Genomic DNA, 20,827 nt, shown 5'->3' on the forward strand with positions numbered 1-20,827 from the left:
TAGTATATTTACACATTTAATGTTCAATAATTTTCCTCTCTTTTTGAGGCGATTCCTGACATTCTTGTTGGCTTTATAGAGATGGATCCTATGTTTAAGTGATCTTAGATCTCTGAGGATATTTCTAGGTATCCTTATTTTATGTTTTCATTACTGCTATCTTTTCAAGTGATGATTTGAATGACCTCATGAATTTTCATAGGTCCTTTATATAATATATATTCTAATTTGTATATTCTTTTTAACCTTAGGATTCTAATGGTTATTTTCTTCATGTAATATTATTTGAGGAATATTTTTCTTATGATATTTTCATATATCCATTTATATGTTGAAATTAATCTAATTTCAATTTGTATGCCTTTGTGGAGGTATTTTGGTGCTATACGTATTAAGCATATGTGCATTGTTTTCAATCTCTCTCATAGGGGAGATCTGCAAAGATGACTGTCTATTTTTTGTATAGGATCTGTTTAGGTCTCTACTTTGCCCTTTTTATATGATTTTCTATTTTTATAGACTCAGGGGGTGTACCATGATAGCTTAGTGGTTTCCTTTGCTATCTTGAAATTGTCAGTTTAGAGTTCAATTCCAGCTGTGGCTGGGCGCTCTCCATAATACGTTCTACAAATATCCTTGCCATATCCAGCCGTATATCAGGTTTGGATCCGTGATGTCTCTGATCCTTCGACTGTGGAAGTTGTATCTCAGGGATTCAGGATAAGCTTTATCCTCCCATAGACATGTTTCTTTTACAAAGATATGACGAGTCCACGGATTTCATCCTTACTTGCGGGATATTAACCTCCTGCTAACAGGAAGTGGCAAAGAGCACCACAGCAGAGCTGTATATATAGCCCCTTCCACTCCACCCTCAGTCATTCTCTTTGCCTGTGTTATACTAGGAAGACATGGTAAAGTGAGGTGTTAGTTTTAGTTTCTTCAATCAAGAAGTTTTTTATTTTAAATGGTACCGGTGCATACTATTTTCCTCAGGGGGATATGGAAGAAGATTTCTGCCCTGAGGTTTGATGATCTTAGCATTTGTAACTAAGATCCACGCTGGTTCCCACAAGACATCTGAAGGTAACCATGAGACATCTTCAGTGTGGAGACCAGTTTCATGCTACAAGCAGCATTAAGGTATGTGAAGCCTTTTTTTCTGAGACTTGGTGTATCAGAACTGGCTGGCATTATTTCCCTGTATAGGAATGGGGTAAGCAGTAAAACCTATTTTAATAAGAGGGGTGTTACTGGAGTCCTTATTTTATATTTATCATTAGTTGATATTTGGGCATTATGTGACATGGGAGACAATATAAAAAAACGATGTTTTATGTTTTTTATTTTTCACACTTAAAACTTATTGGTTTTATGCTTGAGGGTTATATTGTGTGTGTGTATTTTTACTTTAGTGCAAAACTGCATTTCCATGCGGTGTTGTTTGGGCCTACTCCGACTTTTGCCCTTAAGGGGTGGAGCCTATTTTGGAGCAATTTCTTCTGGCTTAGGATCAGCAAACTATAACTCGGTGGCTCCTGGACTTTGTAGCTGGTCTGAAGGGTTGGAAACTTGATTCAAAGTACCCTGGGGGCAGGTAGACGCCACAGCAGAGTGTATTTTTATCTATCTTTTGACTACATGTTGATATAAGTACTTCTAAAGCCTTATATCTGCCTTTGCTTCTGGGTGAAGTAATTTTTGGATTAACCAATGATATTAAGTTAAATTTGGGAATAATTTAACGTTTTTTGTGCATTTTGGAAAAATTGTTCACTTTTTCTTTTCTTAAAGGCACAGTACACATTTTTTCTAATGTTTATTTTATGCTATAAATAAGTGTTTAAAAGACTTTTGTGGTATTACTAGTCTGTTCAACATGTCTGACATTGAGGTTTCTCATTTTTCTGTGTTTAGAAGCTATTGTGCAACCCCCTCTAACATTGTTTAACTTTTGTACTGAAAGGGCTTTACAATGTAAAAAGCATATTTTAAGTAAAGTAAGTGTGCCTAGGGATGATTCTCAGTCTGAAGAGAATCAGGACATGCCATCCAATTCTCCCCATGTGTCACAACCTTTTATGCCCACACAAGCGACGCCAAGTACTTCTAGTGCGTCTAATTCCTTTACTCTGCAGGAGATGGCTGCAGTTATATCAACTACCCTTACAGAGGTATTGTCTAAATTACCAGTGTTGCAGGGTAAACGCAGTAGGTCAAGTATTAATGTAAATACTGAATCCTCTGATGCTTTATTAGCTATTTCCGATATTCCCTCACAGTGCTCTGAGTTGGGGATCAGGGAATTACTGTCTGAGGGTGAAATTTCTGATTCAGGGAATGTTTTGCCTCAGATTCGGATGCTATGTCATTTAAATTTAAGCTTGAACACCTCCGCCTGTTGCTTAGGGAGGTTTTAGCGACTCTGGATGATTGTGATCCTATTGTGATTCCTCCAGAGAAATTGTGTAAAATGGATAAATATTTGGAAGTTCCTACTTACACTGATGTTTTTCCGGTTCCTAAGAGAATTTCGGAAATTATTAGTAAGGAATGGGATAGACCAGGTATACCGTTTTCGCCCTCTCCTAATTTTAAGAAAATGTTTCCTATATCAGATACCATTCGGGACTCATGGCAAACGGTCCCTAAGGTAGAGGGAGCTATATCTTCCCTAGCTAAGCGTACTACTATACCCATTGAGGATAGTTGTGCTTTCAAGGATCCTATAGATAAGAAATTAGAGGGTCTACTAAAGAAATTATTTGTTAATCAGGGATTTCTTTTACAACCTACGGCTTGCATTGTTCCAGTAACTACTGCAGCAGCTTTTTGGTTTGAGGCTCTAGAAGAGTCTCTTAAAGGGACAGTCTAGTCCAAAAAAAACTTTCATGAATCAGATAGGGCATGTAATTTTAAACAATTTTCCAATTTACTTTTATCACCAATTTTTCTTTGTTCTCTTGGTATTCTTAGTTGAAAGCTTAACCTAGGAGGGTCATATGCTAATTTCTTAGACCTTGAAGGCCACCTCTTAAGAATGCATTTTAACAGGTTTTTCACCACTAGAGGCTGTTGGTTCATGTTTTTCATATAGATAACACTGTGCTCGTGCACATGCAGTTACCTGGGAGCCATCACTGATTGACTAAACTTCAAGTCTGTCAAAAGAACTCAAATAAAGGGGCAGTCTGCAGAGGCTTAGCTACAAGATAATCACAGAGGTAAAAAATATATAAATATAACTGTGTTGGTTATGCAAAACTAGGGAATGGGTAAACAAGGGATTATCTATCTTTTAAAACAATAACAATTCTGGTGTAGACTGTCCCTTTAAGGTTAAGACTCCCTTAGATGACATTCTAGATAGAATTAAGGCTCTTAAGCTAGCTAATTCTTTTATTACTGATGCCGCTTTTCAAATTGCTAAATTAGCGGCAAAAAATGCAGGATTTGCTATTTTAGCACATAGAGCATTGTGGCTCAAATCTTGGTCTGCTGATGTGTCATCAAAACATAAGCTTTTAGCTATTCCCTTTAAAGGTAAGACCCTTTTTGGGCCAGAATTGAAGGAGATCATTTCTGATATTACAGGAGGTAAGGGCCATGCCCTACCTCAGGATAGGTCGGTTAAAATGAGGGGTAAACAGAATAATTTTCGTTTCTTTCGGAACTTTAAAGGAGGACCCCCCGCTTCTTCTTCTTCCACAAAGCAGCATGAAGGGGTGGCCCCGATCCGGGACCGGATCTAGTAGGGAGCAGACTTTCTTTCTTTGCTCAGGCTTGGGCAAGAGATGTTCAGGATTCCTGGGCACTAGAAATAGTGACCCATGGTTATCAAATGGAATTCAAGGGTTTTCTCCCAAGAGGGAGATTTCATCTTTCAAAATTATCTGCAAACCAGATAAAGAGAGAGAGGCGTTCTTACGCTGTGTAAAAGACCTTTTTACTATGGGAGTAATCTGTCCTGTTCCAAAATTTGAACAGGGGCAGGGGTTTTACTCAAACCTATTTGTGGTCCCCAAAAAAGAGGGAACGTTCAGACCCATTTTGGACCTCATGTGTCTAAACAAATTTCTAAGAGTTCCATCATTCAAGATGGAGACAATTCGAACGATTTTGCCAATGATCCAGGAGGGTCAATATATGACTACCGTGGATTTGAAGGATGCTTACCTTCATATTCCAATCCACAAAGATCATCATCGGTTTTTAAGGTTTGCCTTCTTGGACAAACATTATCAGTTCGTGGCTCTTCCTTTCGGGTTGGCCACAGTACCCAGAATCTTCACAAAGGTTCTAGGATCTCTTCTGGCGGTTTTCAGACCGCAAGGGATAGCGGTGGCGCCTTATCTTGACGATATTCTGATTCAGGCGTCAACATATCATCTGACAAAATCTCACACGGACACAGTGTTGTCTTTTATGAGAACTCACGGCTGGAAGGTGAACATAGAGAAGAGTTCACTTGTTCCACAGACAAGAGTTCCTTTCTTGGGAACTCTGATGGACTCGGTAGCCATGAAAGTATTTCTGACGGAGGTCAGAAAATCAAATATTTTGAATGCTTGCCGTGCACTTCTGTCCATTCCTCGGCCATCAGTGGCTCAGTGTATGGAGGTAATCGGATTAATGGTAGCGTTTGCTCGCTTTCATCTCAGACTACTGCAACTGTGCATGCTCGGTCAGTGGAATGGGGATTATGCGGATTAATCTCCAAAGATAATTCTGGATCAAGAGACCAGAAATTCTCTTCTTTGGTGGTTGTCGCCAGATCATCTGTCCCATGGGACTTGTTTCCGCAGACCCTCGTGGATGATAGTGACAACAGATGCCAGCCTTCTGGGCTGGGGTGCAGTTTGGAACTCCCTGAAGGCACAGGGTGTTTGGATTCAGGTGGAGTCTCTACTTCCAATCAATATTCTGGAACTGAGAACAATATTCAATGCGCTTCAGGCGTGGCCTCAGTTGGCTTCGGCCAAATTCATCATATTCCAGTCAGACAACATAACGACTGTGGCATATGTCGATCATCAGGGGGGAACAAGGAGTTCCTTAGCGATGGTATTAGTATCCAAGATAATCAGTTGGGCAGAGGCCCACTCTTGTCATCTGTCAGCGATCTACATCCCAGGGGTAGAGAACTGGGAAGCAGATTTTCTAAGTCGACAGACTTTTCATCCGGGGGAGTGGGAACTTCACCCGGAGGTATTTGCCTCATTGATTCTCAGATGGGGCAGACCGGAATTGGATTTGATGGCATGTCGTCAGAATGCCAAGCTTCCAAGATACGGATCCCGGTCAAGGGATCCTCAGGCCGAACTGATAAATGCCTTGGCAGTACCTTGGTTGTTCAGCCTAGCTTATGTGTTTCCACCGTTTCCTCTCCTCCCACGCTTGATTGCTCGAATCAAACAGGAGAGAGCTTCAGTGTTCCTGATAGCGCCTGTGTGGCCACGCAGGACTTGGTATGCGGATCTAGTGGACATGTCCTCTCTGCCACCGTGCAAACTTCCGTTGAGACAGGACCTTTCCAACATCCAAATCTAATTTCTCATTAATGGACTGCGTGGAGATTGAACGCTTGATTTTATCGAAGCAAGGATTCTCTGATTCAGTTATCAATACTTTGATACAGGCTAGAAAGATCTATCATAAGATATGGCGTAAATATCTTTATTGGTTTGAATCCAAGGGTTATTTATGGAGTAAAGTTAGAATTCCTAGGATTTTGTCTTTTCTCCAAGAAGGATTGGAGAAAGGGTTATCAGCAAGTTCCTTAAAGGGACAAATTTCAGCTTTGTCAATTCTGTTTCACAAACGTTTGGCAAATGTATCAGATGTTTAGTCTTTTTGTCAGGCTCTATCTAGAATTAAGCCTGTATTTAGACCTATTACTCCTTTAGTTCTTAGAGTTCTGCAAGGGGTTCCGTTTGAACCTATGCATTCCATAGATATTAAACTATTATCTTGGAAAGTTCTGTTTTTAGTTGCTATTTCTTCTGCTCGAAGAGTTTCTGAGCTTTCAGCATTACAGTGTGATTCGCCTTATCTTATATTTCATTCTGATAAGGTGGTTTTACGTACCAAACCTGGGTTCCTTCCTAAGGTTGTTTCGAATAAGAATATTAATCAGGAAATTGTTGTTCCTTCCTTGTGTCCTAATCCTTCTTCTAAGAAGGAGCGCCTGTTACATAACTTGGACGTGGTCAGTGCCTTAAAGTTTTACTTACAGGCAACTAAGGATTTCTGTCAATCATCTTCATTATTCATTGTTTATTCTGGAAAGCGTAGGGGTCAGAAAGCTACGGCTACCTCTTTCTTTTTGGCTGAGAAGTTTCATCCGCCTGGCATATGAGACTGCTGGACAGCAGCCTCCTGAAAGAATTACGGCTCATTCTACTAGGGCTGTGGCTTCCACATGGGCTTTTAAAAACTATGCATCTGTGGAACAGATTTGTAAGGTTGCGACTTGGTCGTCCCTTCACACTTTTTCCAAATTTTACAAATTTGATACTTTTGCTTCTTCTGAAGCTATCTTTGGGAGAAAGGTTCTTCAAGCAGTGGTGCCTTCCGTTTAGGTTCGTGTCTTGTCCTTCCCTTTCATCCGTGTCCTATTGCTTTGGTATTGGTTTCCCACAAGTAAGGATGAAATCCGTGGACTCGTCATATCTTTGTAAACGAAAACTAATTTTATGCTTACCTGATAAATTACTTTCTTTTACGATATGACGAGTCCACGACCCTCCCTGTTATTTTAAGACAGGTTTATTTTATTTTTTGAAAACTTCAGTCACCACTGCACCTTTTTAGCCTTTCCTTTTCTCTTCCTATAACCTTCGGCCGAATGACTGATGGTGGAGGGGAAGGGGAGGGGCTATATGTATAGCTCTGCTGTGGTGCTCTTTGCCACTTCCTGTTAGCAGGAGGTTAATATCCCACAAGTAAGGATGAAATCCGTGGACTCGTCATATCGTAAAAGAAAGTAATTTATCAGGTAAGCATAAATTTAGTTTTTTTTCCTGTCAAGGCTATCTGCAATCCAGGTAAAGAGGAGGCCTTCTTAAACTGAGTAAAGGACCTTTCTTCCCTGGGAGGGTTTGTTCGAGTTCCCGTAGAGGAACAGGGTCAAGGATTCTATTCAAATCCTTTTGTTGTTCCCAAAGAAGAGGGAACTTTTTTTCCCTTTTTAGGCCTAAAGGGTCTCCACAAATTCCTCAGGGATCCATCCTTCTAAATTGATACTTTTCGTTCCATTCTTCCCTTGGTTCAGGAGTTCAGTTCTTGACTACAATAGATCTTAAGGATGCGTATCTTCATGTTCCCATTCTCAGGGAACATCACCAAGTCCTATGGTTTGCCTTTATGGATAGTTTTTTTCAGTTGGCTGCTCTTCCTTTTGGCAGAGGTGAGTGGGAGAGCAATCAGCACCTAGGACTTCATACCGGCTACACTATAAAGAAGACCCCCTAATCAACACTCTGTGTGGTCCAATTACAAAAGACAATTTATTACAATTTCTCATACAATAAAAACATACAATAAAAACAACAGATATATAGTGGAATTAAACCATAAGTTAAAAGGTCCTAATGATTAGATTTTGGGATTAGAAAGGGGATTGTCTAAACTCCCAATCTAAAAGGTGCCACTGGGAGGAAAAAGTGGGGGATCACTACTCAAAGGGGTGAAGTTATATACAAATAATTGCAATAATAGAACAGATGGGGGGTCACCCCACCAATAGGTCACAATGTGTTTAAAAACAAATGATTGTGGGTCGCAACTCAAATGTGCTGGTAATGTGTGAAAAATATATGTGGAAAAAATATATGAAAAAGTATATATAAATGGCGTGGATGAAAAAACCAAAAAACCAAAAAAAAAAAACAGGGGATCAAAACCGGTTTGTCCAAAAAAGATAATCAACAGTGACGTTGGAAAAAACAATGTGGAATAATTCGAACAATGTGTGATGGTGAACAATGGATAATTAGTCCAATCAGATCAACAAATACAACCACAATTTCAAATCATACACGTGATATGCACAGTGACAGATATTCTAGATTAAGACAGCTGCTGCTGGACCCGGCCAGAGCACTGAGAGATATCAGGTATTGATGTAACTGGAGTGAATAAGGGAACCTTCTTCTTGAGCACAGACATTGGAGCCTGTTATCAGCATGAACTCATATGTGTTAGATATCCTTTTTTGAAGCAGCTGCAATGCACTACTGGGAGCTAGCTTAGCACATAAGACACAGCCAGAGCACTGAGAGATATCAGGTATTGATGTAACTGGAGTGAATAAGGGAACCTTCTTCCTGAGCACAGACATTGGAGCCTGTTATCAGCATGAACTCATATGTGTTAGGTCCATGTTGTACAGACTAGGATTCTGGACCAAGACAGCTCCTAGGATCGTTTTTTACCCTTATTTTATCTACTCGTCTTTTATCAGTGATCTGTTTTACCCAATGGATTTTTATTGTTATTTTGGACATTCCATAGGACTTTTTTAGGGATTTCTATTTGTCATTTTTTATGTATGGATTATAGTATCGTTGTTTATTATTGTTGTTTATTTTAATATTAGATGCTTGTCTTTTTCCACTTATATATCTGTCTTAATCTAGAATATCTGTCACTGTGCATATCACGTGTATGATTTGAAATTGTGGTTGTATTTGTTGATCTGATTGGACTAATTATCCATTGTTCACCATCACACATTGTTCGAATTATTCCACATTGTTTTCTCCTACATTGGTGTGTCCGGTCCACGGCTTCATCCTTACTTGTGGGATATTCTCTTCCCCTACAGGAAATGGCAAAGAGGGCACACAGCAAGAGCTGACCATATAGCCCCCCCTCTGGCTCCGCCCCCCAGTCATTCTGTTTGCCGCTCTGAACAAGTAGCATCTCCACGGGGATGGTAAAGAGTATGTGGTGTTAGTTGTAGTTTTTATTTCTTCTATCAAGAGTTTGTTATTTTAAAATAGTGCCGGTTTGTACTATTTACTCTACAACAGAAAGTGATGAAGAGTTCTGTTAAAAGAGGAGTATGATTTTAGCACCAGTAACTAAAATCCATTGCTGTTCCCACGCAGGACTGTTGAAACCAGAGAACTTCGGTTGGGGGGAACAGTTTGCAGACTTTTCTGCTCCAGGTATGACTAGCCTCTTTTCTAACAAGACATAGTAATGCTAGAAGACTGTCAGTTTTCCCTTATGGGATCGGTAAGCCATTTTCTTAGACTGATAACAGAATGAAGGCTTATAAATGGGCTCTATGCTGGTTGACACTATTGTGGGCTAAATCGATTGATTTATATCATATTTATATGATTTTTGGAGTGTTTTGTGACTTTGGAACACTTTTGGGAACGTTTTTATTACGCCTGGCAATTGTTTAGACGCCTAATCTAGTCAGGAAGGCCCCTTCACTCTGGTATGCAGAGGGAGGAGGCCTCATTTTCGCGCCTCAGTTGCGCAGTTACTTCCATAGGCAGTGCATGCAGCTTCATGTGAGAGGGTCCTGTGGCCATAAAAACGAATTCAAGAAGGCTTATTTCTGTGGTGAATAACCCCCAAGGAAGGTAAAAGCCGCAACAGAGTCTGTGGCAGGGACTGTAGTGTGTTTAAACCGGTAAATTGAACAATTAGCTCCGGTTTGCTCATTTAAGGGGTTAGAGACTTGAAATTTGGTGTGCAATACTTTCAAAGCATTAAGACACTGGGGTGCAAATTTTGTAAAGATCGGATATTTCCTTCATAGTTTTTCAAACATTCAGAAATAAAGTGTGCTCTTTTTATTATTTAAAGAGACAGTAACGGTTTTGTTTAAAAACTTTTTTTTGCATTAATAGCCTGCCAAAATCTGTCTAACATGTCTATACCTTCAGATAGCATATGTTCTGTGTGCATGGAGGCCAAGGTGGTTCCCCCTTTAAATGTATGTTTAAATTGTGCCATGGCGTCCAAACAAAGTAAGGACAGTACTGTCACATTTAATAAGGTTGCCCAAGATGATTCTTCAAATGAAGGTAGTGGGGATAGCTCATCATCCTCTCCTTCTGTGTCAACACCAGTTTTGCCCGCGCAGGCGGTACCTAGTACATCTAGCGCGCCAATGCTTGTTACTATGCAGCAATTAACTGCAGTAATGGATAATTCTATAGCAAATCTTTTATCCAAACTGCCAGCATTTCCCAGAAAGCGTGATTGCTCAGTTTTAAATACAGAGGATGAGCAAGTGGGCGCTGACGATAATTTATCTGTTATACCCACACACCAGTCTGAATTGGCAGTGAGGTAGGGTCTGTCTGAGGGAGAAATTTCTGATTCAGGAAAAGTTTCTCAGCAGGCAGAACCTGATATTGTGGCATTTAAATTTAAGTTAGAACATCTCCGCGCCCTGCTTAAGGAGGTGCTAACTACTCTTGATGATTGTGACTCTTTGGTGATTCCAGAGAAATTGTGCAAAATGGACAAATTCTTAGAGGTCCCTGTGCACGCTGATGCCTTTCCGATACCCAAGAGGGTGGCGGACATAGTGACTAAGGAGTGGGAGAAGCCAGGTATACCTTTTGTCCCACCTCCTATATTTAAGAAAATGTTCCCCATTGTCGACCCCAGAAGGGACGCATGGCAAACAGTCCCTAAGGTTGAGGGGGCAGTTTCAACGTTGGCCAAACGCACAACTATTCCTATTGAGGACAGTTGCGCTTTCAAAGATCCTATGGATAAAAAATTGGAAGGATTGCTTAAAAAGATATTTGTTCAGCAAGGTTTCCTTCTCCAACCAATTTCGTGCATTATTCCTGTCACCACGGCGGCGTCTTTTTGGTTCGAGGAACTAGAGAATTCGCTCCATAAGGAGACTCCATATGAGGAAGTCATGGACAGAATTCACGCACTAAAGTTGGCTAATTCCTTGATTTTGGATGCCGCTTTTCAATTGGCTAAATTAGCGGCGAAAAATTCAGGTTTTGCAATAGTGGCGCGCAGAGCGCTTTGGCTAAAATCTTGGTCGGCGGATGTGTCGTCCAAGACAAAACTGCTTAATATTCCTTTCAAAGGTAAGACCCTTTTCGGGCCAGAATTGAAGGAGATTATTTCAGACATCACTGGGGGAAAGGGCCATGCCCTCCTACAGGATAGGCCTTTCAAGGCTAAGAACAAATCTAATTTTCGTTCCTTTCGCAATTTCAGGAACGTACCGTCTCCTAACTCTGCAGCCTCTAGACAAGAGGGTAACAATTCCCAGCCTAAACCAGCATGGAAACCAATGCAAGGCTGGAACAAGGGTAAACAGGCCAAGAAGCCTGCGGCTGCTACCAAGGCAGCATGAAGGGGTAGCCCCCGATCCGGGACCGGATTTAGTAGGGGGCAGACTTTCTCTCTTTGCTCAGGCTTGGGCAAGAGATGTTCCGGATCCCTGGGCACTAGACATAGTCGCTCAGGGGTATCTTCTAGAATTCAAGGAACTTCCTCCAAGGGGAAGGTTCCACATGTCTCGCTTATCTTCAGACCAGATAAAGAGACAGGCATTCTTACATTAAAGATGGGAGTGATACACCCAGTTCCAACAGCGGAACAAGGACTGGGTTTTTACTCAAACCTGTTTGTAGTTCCCAAAAAAGAAGGAAATTTCAGGCCAATTCTGGATTTAAAAATTCTAAACAAATTCCTCAGAGTTCCATCATTCAAAATGGAAACCATTCGGACGATTTTACCAACAATCCAGGAGGGTAAATACATGACTACCGTGGACTTAAAGGATGCATACCTACATATTGCTATCCACAAAGATCATCATCAGTTCCTAAGGTTCGCCTTTCTGGACAATCATTACCAGTTCGTGGCTCTTCCGTTCGGTTTAGCCACTGCTCCCAGAATTTTCACAAAGGTGTTAGGGTCCCTTCTAGCGGTTCTAAGACCGAGGGGCATTGCTGTAGCACCTTACTTAGACGACATTCTAATCCAAGCGTCGTCCCTTTCCAAAACAAGGGCTCATACAGACATTGTATTAGCTTTTCTCAGGTCTCACGGGTGGAAGGTGAACGTAGAAAAGAGTTCCCTGTCCCCATCCACAAGGGTTCCTTTTCTGGGAACAATAATAGATTCTGTAGAAATGAAGATTTTTCTGACAGAGGTCAGAAAATTAAAACTTCTAAACGCTTGTCAAGTTCTTCAATCTATTCCTCAGCCTTCCATAGCTCAGTGCATGGAGGTAATAGGATTAATGGTTGCAGCAATGGACGTGGTTCCTTTTGCTCAAATTCATCTAAGACCATTGCAACTGTGCATGCTCAAACAGTGGAATGGGGATTATGCAGACTTGTCTCCCCAGATACAAGTAGACCAGGTAACCAGAGACTCACTCCGCTGGTGGTTGACTCAGGATCACCTGTCTCAGGGAATGAGTTTCCGCAGACCAGAGTGCGTCATCGTCTCATAGGCTGGGGCGCAGTCTGGGACTCCCTGAAAGCTCAGGATCTATGGTCTCGGGAAGAGTCCCTTCTCCCGATAAACAGACCAGAGTGGGTCATCGTCACGACCGACGCCAGTCTCATAGGCTGGGGCGCAGTCTGGGACTCCCTGAAAGCTCAGGATCTATGGTCTCGGGAAGAGTCCCTTCTCCCGATAAACATTTTGGAACTGAGAGCGATATTCAATGCGCTCCTGGCCTGGCCTCACCTAGCGAAGGCCAGATTCATAAGATTCCAGTCGGACAACATGACGACTGTAGCGTACATTAATCATCAGGGGGGAACAAAGAGTTCCTTGGCGATGAAAGAGGTATCCAAGATCATCAAATGGGCGGAGGATCACTCCTGCCACCTATCTGCAATCCACCTCCCAGGAGTAGACAACTGGGAGGCGGATTATTTGAGTCGTCAGACTTTCCATCCGGGGGAGTGGGAACTCCACCCGCAGGTCTTTGCCCAGTTGACTCAACTATGGGGCACTCCAGATATGGATCTGATGGCGTCTCGTCAGAACTTCAAAGTTCCTCGATACGGGTCCAGATCCAGGGATCCCAGGGCGACACTAGTGGATGCATTAGTGGCGCCTTGGTCGTTCAATCTAGCTTATGTGTTTCCACCGTTCCCTCTCCTTCCCAGGCTGGTAGCCAGGATCAAACAGGAGAAGGCCTCGGTGATTCTAATAGCTCCTGCATGGCCACGCAGGACCTGGTATGCAGACCTGGTGAATATGTCATCGGCTCCACCATGGAAGCTACCTTTGAGACAGGATCTTCTAGTACAAGGTCCATTCGAACATCCAAATCTAGTCTCTCTGCAACTGACTGCTTGGAAATTGAACGCTTGATTCTATCTAAGCGTGGGTTTTCAGATTCAGTGATAGATACTCTGGTTCAAGCCAGAAAACCTGTAACTAGGAAAATTTACCATAAGATATGGCAAAAATATATCCGTTGGTGTGAATCCAAGGGATTCTCTTGGAGTAAAATTAAAATTCCTAGGATTCTTTCCTTTCTCAGAGAGGGTTTGGATAAAGGTTTGTCAGCTAGTTCTTTAAAAGGACAGATATCTGCTCTGTCTGTTTTGTTACACAAACGTCTGGCAGCCGTGCCAGATGTACAGGTGTTTGTACAGGCACTAGTTAGAATTAAGCCTGTCTACAGACCTATGACTCCTCCTTGGAGTCTAAATTTAGTTCTTTCAGTTCTTCAGGGGGTTCCGTTTGAACCCATGCATTCCATAGATATTAAGTTACTGTCTTGGAAAGTTCTGTTTTTGGTTGCTATTTCTTCTGCTAGAAGAGTTTCTGAATTATCTGCTTTGCAGTGTGCTTCTCCCTATCTGGTATTCCATACAGATAAGGTAGTTTTACGCACCAAGCCTGGTTTTCTTCCAAAAGTGGTTTCCAACAGGAATATTAACCAGGAAATAGTTGTTCCTTCTCTGTGTCCGAATCCAGTTTCGAAGAAGGAACGTTTTTTACACAACCTAGATGTGGTCCGTGCTTTAAAATTCTATTTAGAAGCAACAAAGGATTTCAGGCAGACATCATCCTTGTTTGTCGTTTATTCTGGTAAGAGGAGAGGGCAGAAAGCTACTGCTACCTCTTTCTTTTTGGCTGAAAAGCATCATCCGATTGGCTTATGAGACTGCCGGACGGCAGCCTCCTGAACGAATTACAGCTCACTCTACTAGAGCTGTGGCTTCCGCATGGGCTTTCAAGAACGAGGCTTCTGTTGATCAGATCTGTAAGGCAGCGACTTGGTCTTCTCTGCATACTTTTGCCAAATTTTAGAAATTCGATACTTATGCTTCTTCGGAGGCTGTTTTGGGAGAAAGGTTTTGCAAGCCGTGGTGCCTTCAGTTTAGGTAACCTGACTTGTTCCCTCCCTTCATCCGTGTCCTAAAGCTTTGGTATTGGTTCCCACAAGTAAGGATGAAGCCGTGGACCGGACACACCAATGTAGGAGAAAACAGAATTTATGTTTACCTGATAAATTTCTTTCTCCTACGGTGTGTCCGGTCCACGGCCCGCCCTGGCTTTTAGTCAGGTTTTAAATTTTTATTTCTGTACACTACAGTCACCACGGCACCCTATAGTTTCTCCTTTTTCTCCTAACCGTCGGTCGAATGACTGGGGGGCGGAGCAAGAGGGGAGGCTATATGGACAGCTCTTGCTGTGTGCTCTCTTTGCCATTTCCTGTAGGGGAAGAGAATATCCCACAAGTAAGGATGAAGCCGTGGAACTGACACACCGTAGGAAAAAGAAATTTATCAGGTAAACATAAATTCTGTTTTTTCCAACGTCACTGTTGATTATCTTTTTTGGACAAACCGGTTTTGATCCCCTGTTTTTTTGTTTTTTTCATCCACGCCATTTATATATACTTTTTCATATATTTTTTCCACATATATTTTTCACATATTTTTTCACACATTACCAGCACATTTGAGTTGCGACCCACAATCATTTGTTTTTAAACACATTGTGACCTATTGGTGGGGTGACCCCCCATCTGTTCTATTATTGCAATTATTTGTATATAACTTCACCCCTTTGAGTAGTGATCCCCCACTTTTTCCTCCCAGTGGCACCTTTTAGATTGGGAGTTTAGACAATCCCCTTTCTAATCCCAAAATCTAATCATTAGGACCTTTTAACTTATGGTTTAATTCCACTATATATCTGTTGTTTTTATTGTATGTTTTTATTGTATGGAAATTGTAATAAATTGTCTTTTGTAATTGGACCACACAGAGTGTTGATTCCTGAATTATACCTAAGCCTTAGGCGCTCCTATTTATCCCAGATTTGCTCTTCCTTTTGGCCTGGCTACAGCTCCCAGAATTTTCACAAAGGTTCTCGGGGCTCTTCTGGCAGTGGTCAGGTCTCAGGGAATCGCTGTGGCGCCTTACCTGGACGACATCTTGGTTCAAGCTTCATCTTTTCATCCGGCAAATAGGTTGTTGTCTGTCCTTCATTCCATCTGAGACCTCTGCTGTTCCCAAGGATGGAAAGTGAATCTGGGAAAGCATTCCCTTGTACCACTCACAAGGGTGTGTTTCTTAGGAATAATTATAGATTCCCTGTCTATGCGATTTTTCCGACGGACGTCAGAAAAAAGAGCCCTCAATGGCTCAGAGGAGAATGCTGCAAGACAGCAGAGCAAATAGACCCAGGATCAATCACAGGCACTGGTGTGATGATTTTTCCAAACTTCTTGCTTCATGTCTTTCTCTCCAGTTTGCTATTCGTCCATCAGTGGCTCAATGCATGGAGGGATTTGTCTGATGGTTGCTTCAATAGACATCATTCCCTTTGCTCGGTTCCATCTGAGACCTCTGCAGTTATGCATGCTCAGTCAATGGAACGGAGACCACTTGGATCCCTCGCAGAGGATAGTTCTGGATCCCCTAACAAGACACTTTTGTGATGTATTTCGCAGGACTTTCTGTCTCGGGGCACATGCTTCCTGAGACCTTCTTAGATGATTGTGTCCACGGATGCCAGTCTGTTAGGCTGGGGAGCAGTTTGGAGCTCCTTAAAAGCTGGTCTGAGGAGTCTTCTCTTCCCATGAACATCTTAGTGTTGAGAGCAATCTTCAATGCCATGACAACTTGGCCTAGACTAGCCTTGGTCCGGTTTATCATATTCCAGTTGGACATCTTCTCCTCTGTGGTTTCATCAACCACCAGGGAGGAACTCGGAGTTCCTTAGCAATGAAGGAGGTAACTTGCATTCTCCAGTAGGTGGAGTCTCACGATTGTCGTCTCTGCCATCCACATCCCAGGGGTGGACATCTGGGAAGCGGTTTTTCTGAGCAGGCACAACTTTTATCCTGGAGAGTGGGCTCTTCAACCAGAGGTTTTCACAATGATAACCTTCAGGTTGGGGGTTCCAGGGTTGGATCTCATGGAGTCTTGTCAAACACCAAGCCTCCAAAGTACGGTTAAGATCAAGCGATCCTCAATCTGTTATGATAGCCGCTCTGGCGGTTCCTTGGAACATCAATCTAGCATCCCTGTTTAATCTGCTTGCTCTCCTTAATTGCTCGTATCTAGCAGGAGAGAACGTCTGTGATTATTTTAGCTCCTGCAGAGCCTCGCAGGATCTGGCTCGTGGATCTGAAAGTGATGTAATTTCTTTCACCTTGGAGGTTACCTTTGAGGAAGGACCTTCTACTTCAGGGTCCCTTCCTTCATCCAAATCTAGTTTCTCTGAAGCTGAAGGCTTGGAAATTGAACGCCTAGTCTTGACTGGATCTGGCTTCTCTGAGAAAGTAATAAAAAATATGCTTTTTATATACTGTGTGTGTGTGAATATATATATATATATATCCGTATATCCAAACTTTGTGCTATCTTATGTACATCAATGCATACTATCAGTTAATTGTGTGGGGCAAGATGGGTTGAAAAATAACTTGAAACTGAACTTGAAATGGTGGCTTGAAATATACCAAAATGGGCCTATATCAATACTTTGGGTTGTCTTCTAAAAAAAATATATACATGTCAAGGAATATTCAGGGATTCCTGATAGATATCAGTGTTTCAATGTAACTATTGCTAATTTTGAAAAAAAGTGGTTTGGAAATAGTAAAGTGCTACTTGTACTTATTGCCCTATAACTTGCAAAAAAAGCAAAGAACATGTAAACATTGGATATTTCTAAACTCAGGACAAAATTTAGAAACTATTTAGCATGGGCGTTTTTTTGGTGGTTGTAGATGTGTAACAGATTTTAGGAGTTAAAGTTAGAAAAAGTGAGTTTTTTTCCATTTTTTTCATCATTTTTTATAAAAAAAAACATTATAGTAAATTATAAGATATGATGACAATAATGGTATCTTTAGAAAGCCCATTTAATGGCGAGAAAAACGGTATATAATATGTGTGGGTACAGTAAATGAGCGGAAAATTACAGCTAAACACAAACACTGCAGAAATGTAAAAATAGCCTTGGTCCCAAACGGTCAGAAAATGGAAAAGTGCTGTGGTCCTTAAGGGGTTAAATTGCATTTTATATCTAAATCATAAAAGTATGTTTTTGACTTACCACATAAAGCTACAACAACTCTAGATTTTTACTTTCGGATAAAGCTTTTTTCACACAATTATAGCAAGGTGACAGTTTGTCACTTTTAACCTAAATGATCGCAAGGTGCTTTAGCTTACTGCTCTGATACCCTGTTATCTGTTAATAACCATCCAATTTCATAATTGGGTGATTACTATAAATATCAATAATGGTGATGAAGAAAATTATTTCTGTTATTCGATATTCATATCAGTGAGAGAATGAAGAGAATACAGTTGTAGTTTATTGGCATAGTTCAAAGTTTAATAATTATTTTTAAAGATCTATTTCTTTCACCTGTAATGTTGTGCCCTCCTCCTACCCTCCTATTCTTGGGGCAGTCACTGTTTTCATATATAATTTGGATTTTATTCCTCTCCAAATGGTGAGTTTGTCAGGGAGGGAAATCCAAAGTTTTGTTGTCCTTTAATCAGTTGAGTTGATTGATCCACCATAATACAGCTGTAGTGCCAATATTTGCAATACTAAGGGCTCTAATTTTTAATCTCAGGAACATCTATCATATTTCCATTTCGTGGGTCGCATCATGGGCATGGCAGTGTTTCACGGGCATTACATCGATGGGGGTTTCACGCTACCATTCTACAAGCAACTGCTCGGGAAGTCCATTACCTTGAGTGACATGGAATTGGTGGATCCTGATCTCCATAACAGTCTAGTGTGGATTTTGTAAGTGTGGGTTGAATTTTAAACGGATGGATAGGAAAATGGACAAGCCATTTATAGATTTACATAATTATTTCTGTAAGAGATCAGATAACAAAGTAAATTACTATAAGATCACCTTGGGGGTGGCAAGTAAAAAACCTTGTATACAGCATCATACAAAAACCTTCTAAAATAAAATTTTCTAATGCAATTGAGCAGGGTGTGTGTGTTTAAATTATTTTATACATGCCATTATATTTTTTTGATTAGTAGAACATTGAGACTTAAAAGTGCATTATTTAAAGGGACATTAAACACTTTGAGATGGTAATAGAAAATGATAAACTACAAAAAAAAAACTCAATATACTTTCAATATTTTTGTCCCCTTTTCCTGTAATTCCATTCTGAAAATGTGAGCTTTTCAGTTCCTGTTAGAAATGGAAGTGCAGACCACTGTTCTATCCCACACAGCCATTGGCTGCACACTCTAGTGACCTATTTAAAACTGTCTCTAATTGGCCACAGCAGAGAAGGTAACCTAAGTTCAACATGGCAGCTCCCATTGTTTTATAAACACTAAAACTTTACACTTATGTTTTCAAAATTTAAATAGCTAATGAAACTTTAAAAAATAAATCTACATGTTGTTCTCAAACGCATCTTTTTTTTGAATGCTTAATTCTATCTAGCATTTATTTAGTGTTTAATGTCCCTTTAATTGTACGACGTCCTGCCCTTCACTGTTGGCATATGCCTGTGTACACACATTCCCTGCAGTCTGTGCAGTGTATTGTGATGTGTTTATACTTTCTACTAATACAAAAATTGTATAATTATGCATTACCAGAAGATAAACTGTTAGAGGTTTATTTTCTGACTGCCATTTCCTTTGAGCCATTAAGCACTTTACAAAATATTTCAAGTCTTCTCAACAAGGTAATGTAAATATATTGTCTAAATATAATTTAGTATTTACTAATAATTTTCTCATGTTATTTGTTTTCTAATTATTTTATCTTTCTGTTAATGTGTTTTTTTCATTTTTTTTTTAAATTTTAGAGAGAATGATATCACAGGGGTGCTAGACCATACATTTTGTGTGGAACACAGTGCATATGGTGAGCTAATTCAGCATGAATTAAAACCCAATGGAAAAAGTATCCCGGTTACTGAAGATAGTAAAAAAGAGTATGTCAGGTATGTATTTTTATAGCTGTTATGGTGTCACAATATGAAGCTAAACTGGAATGATCAGATAATCTCTCCAAAAAGCCTACCTCCCCTTAAAACAAGAACAGGCTAGCGCTTCATAATGCGAAATACAGTTAAACTGTAGGGGTAAAATTTATTTTCGTTTTAAATTGTAGACTCCTTTACGCTGACTGTGGTTGCAGTTTATTCTATCTGATTCTTTGCATTAATTTTTTTTGTTGGTGGGTAACATACACCCTTCTAGAGCTGGTCTCTGTATAACCCAGAAAGACCTGCACAACTAAAAATACCTATTGAAAGAGAGAAAATAAAGTTCTGCCCTTTTTGGATTTCTCTTGTGGTTTTATAATTTTCATTACTTATTCACCTTTTTATGAGGCTCGTTTGTCTCTTCCTATATACTCGGTGCAACTTACTGAAGATTCCTCTGCGGGTTCTGCATATCCTATTTTTTGCTGGGTAAGATTTTATGGATTCAGTCTCTGTACCTAGTAGATGGGGGCCTTCCCAGCTCCTGCTACTTCTGGGAATCCAGTCAGTTTTTTCACTTTTAAGTGATACCACTGTATCAGATTCCTAGCCAAGTTGTATTGTTTGCATGGATACAGATTTTTATTTTCCAACTCTTTCTTTTTGGTAATGCCATAGAGCAAAAGTATCTGCAACTCCTCTAGTAAAGAGCTGATCATGGGGTATCACTGACCCCTTTCTTGATTTGTTAAAAAGAATGTGAAGAGATGGAGGCCTGACGCATTATTCTGTTCAGGTGCCTCCTCTCCAAAACCTTTATTTTTCAGATTTTATTTAGGGTGTTATTCTGCATTCAGGTAGTAATTTGCCAAGGCTATTCAGGCAGCTCATAACCTGCATTATCTTACATGGTTTCCACAAATCTGTTTTAACAAATCTGTGTCTGTTGTCCTTCAATTGGTAGTTGGTTGGAAGCAGACACTACTTGGGATGGTTTCCTGCAGCCCCAATGGGATTTTATCACCAAAGATTCAAGTTTGATCAGTTGTAGTGTATTTCTGATAATAGGAGTAAATTTGAAAGTTTCTTAAATATGCATGCTCTATCTGAATCACAAAAGAAAAAAATTGTGTTCAGTGTCCCTTTAAGCCAAATGTAGCATTTAGTGTACATTCACAGGAGACGTGAGTGTGATGCCTTAGAGATTCAGACTGGTTTATTAAATCTAGCTGCTTTACTTACTAGTATAAAAATGATTGAAGTAGAAAGTCCTGACACTGACAACCTGATTACCGATGCTTTGATTCTGAAGATTTTCTTACAATGTGACTACCACACTTGCAGATCTTTTTGTGCTTAATACAACTAAGGGTGTATAATAAGGGTTGAAACATTTTGTG

General features: G+C 40.5%; 1 protein-coding gene across 1 annotated transcript in view; it reads left to right on the top strand.

The window, feature by feature from the left end:
* Positions 1-20,827, top strand: part of SMURF2 (SMAD specific E3 ubiquitin protein ligase 2) — a 456,801-nt gene that overhangs the window by 394,846 nt on the left and 41,128 nt on the right. Inside the window, exons 16-17 of the mRNA XM_053707978.1 lie at positions 18,086-18,264; positions 19,305-19,442. Coding sequence (XP_053563953.1) covers positions 18,086-18,264; positions 19,305-19,442 — 317 coding nt within the window. The remainder of the gene's footprint in view (positions 1-18,085; positions 18,265-19,304; positions 19,443-20,827) is intronic.

Source organism: Bombina bombina, chromosome 1 (genome assembly GCF_027579735.1).
Source record: "Bombina bombina isolate aBomBom1 chromosome 1, aBomBom1.pri, whole genome shotgun sequence".
NCBI classification, from domain to species: Eukaryota; Metazoa; Chordata; class Amphibia; order Anura; family Bombinatoridae; genus Bombina; species Bombina bombina.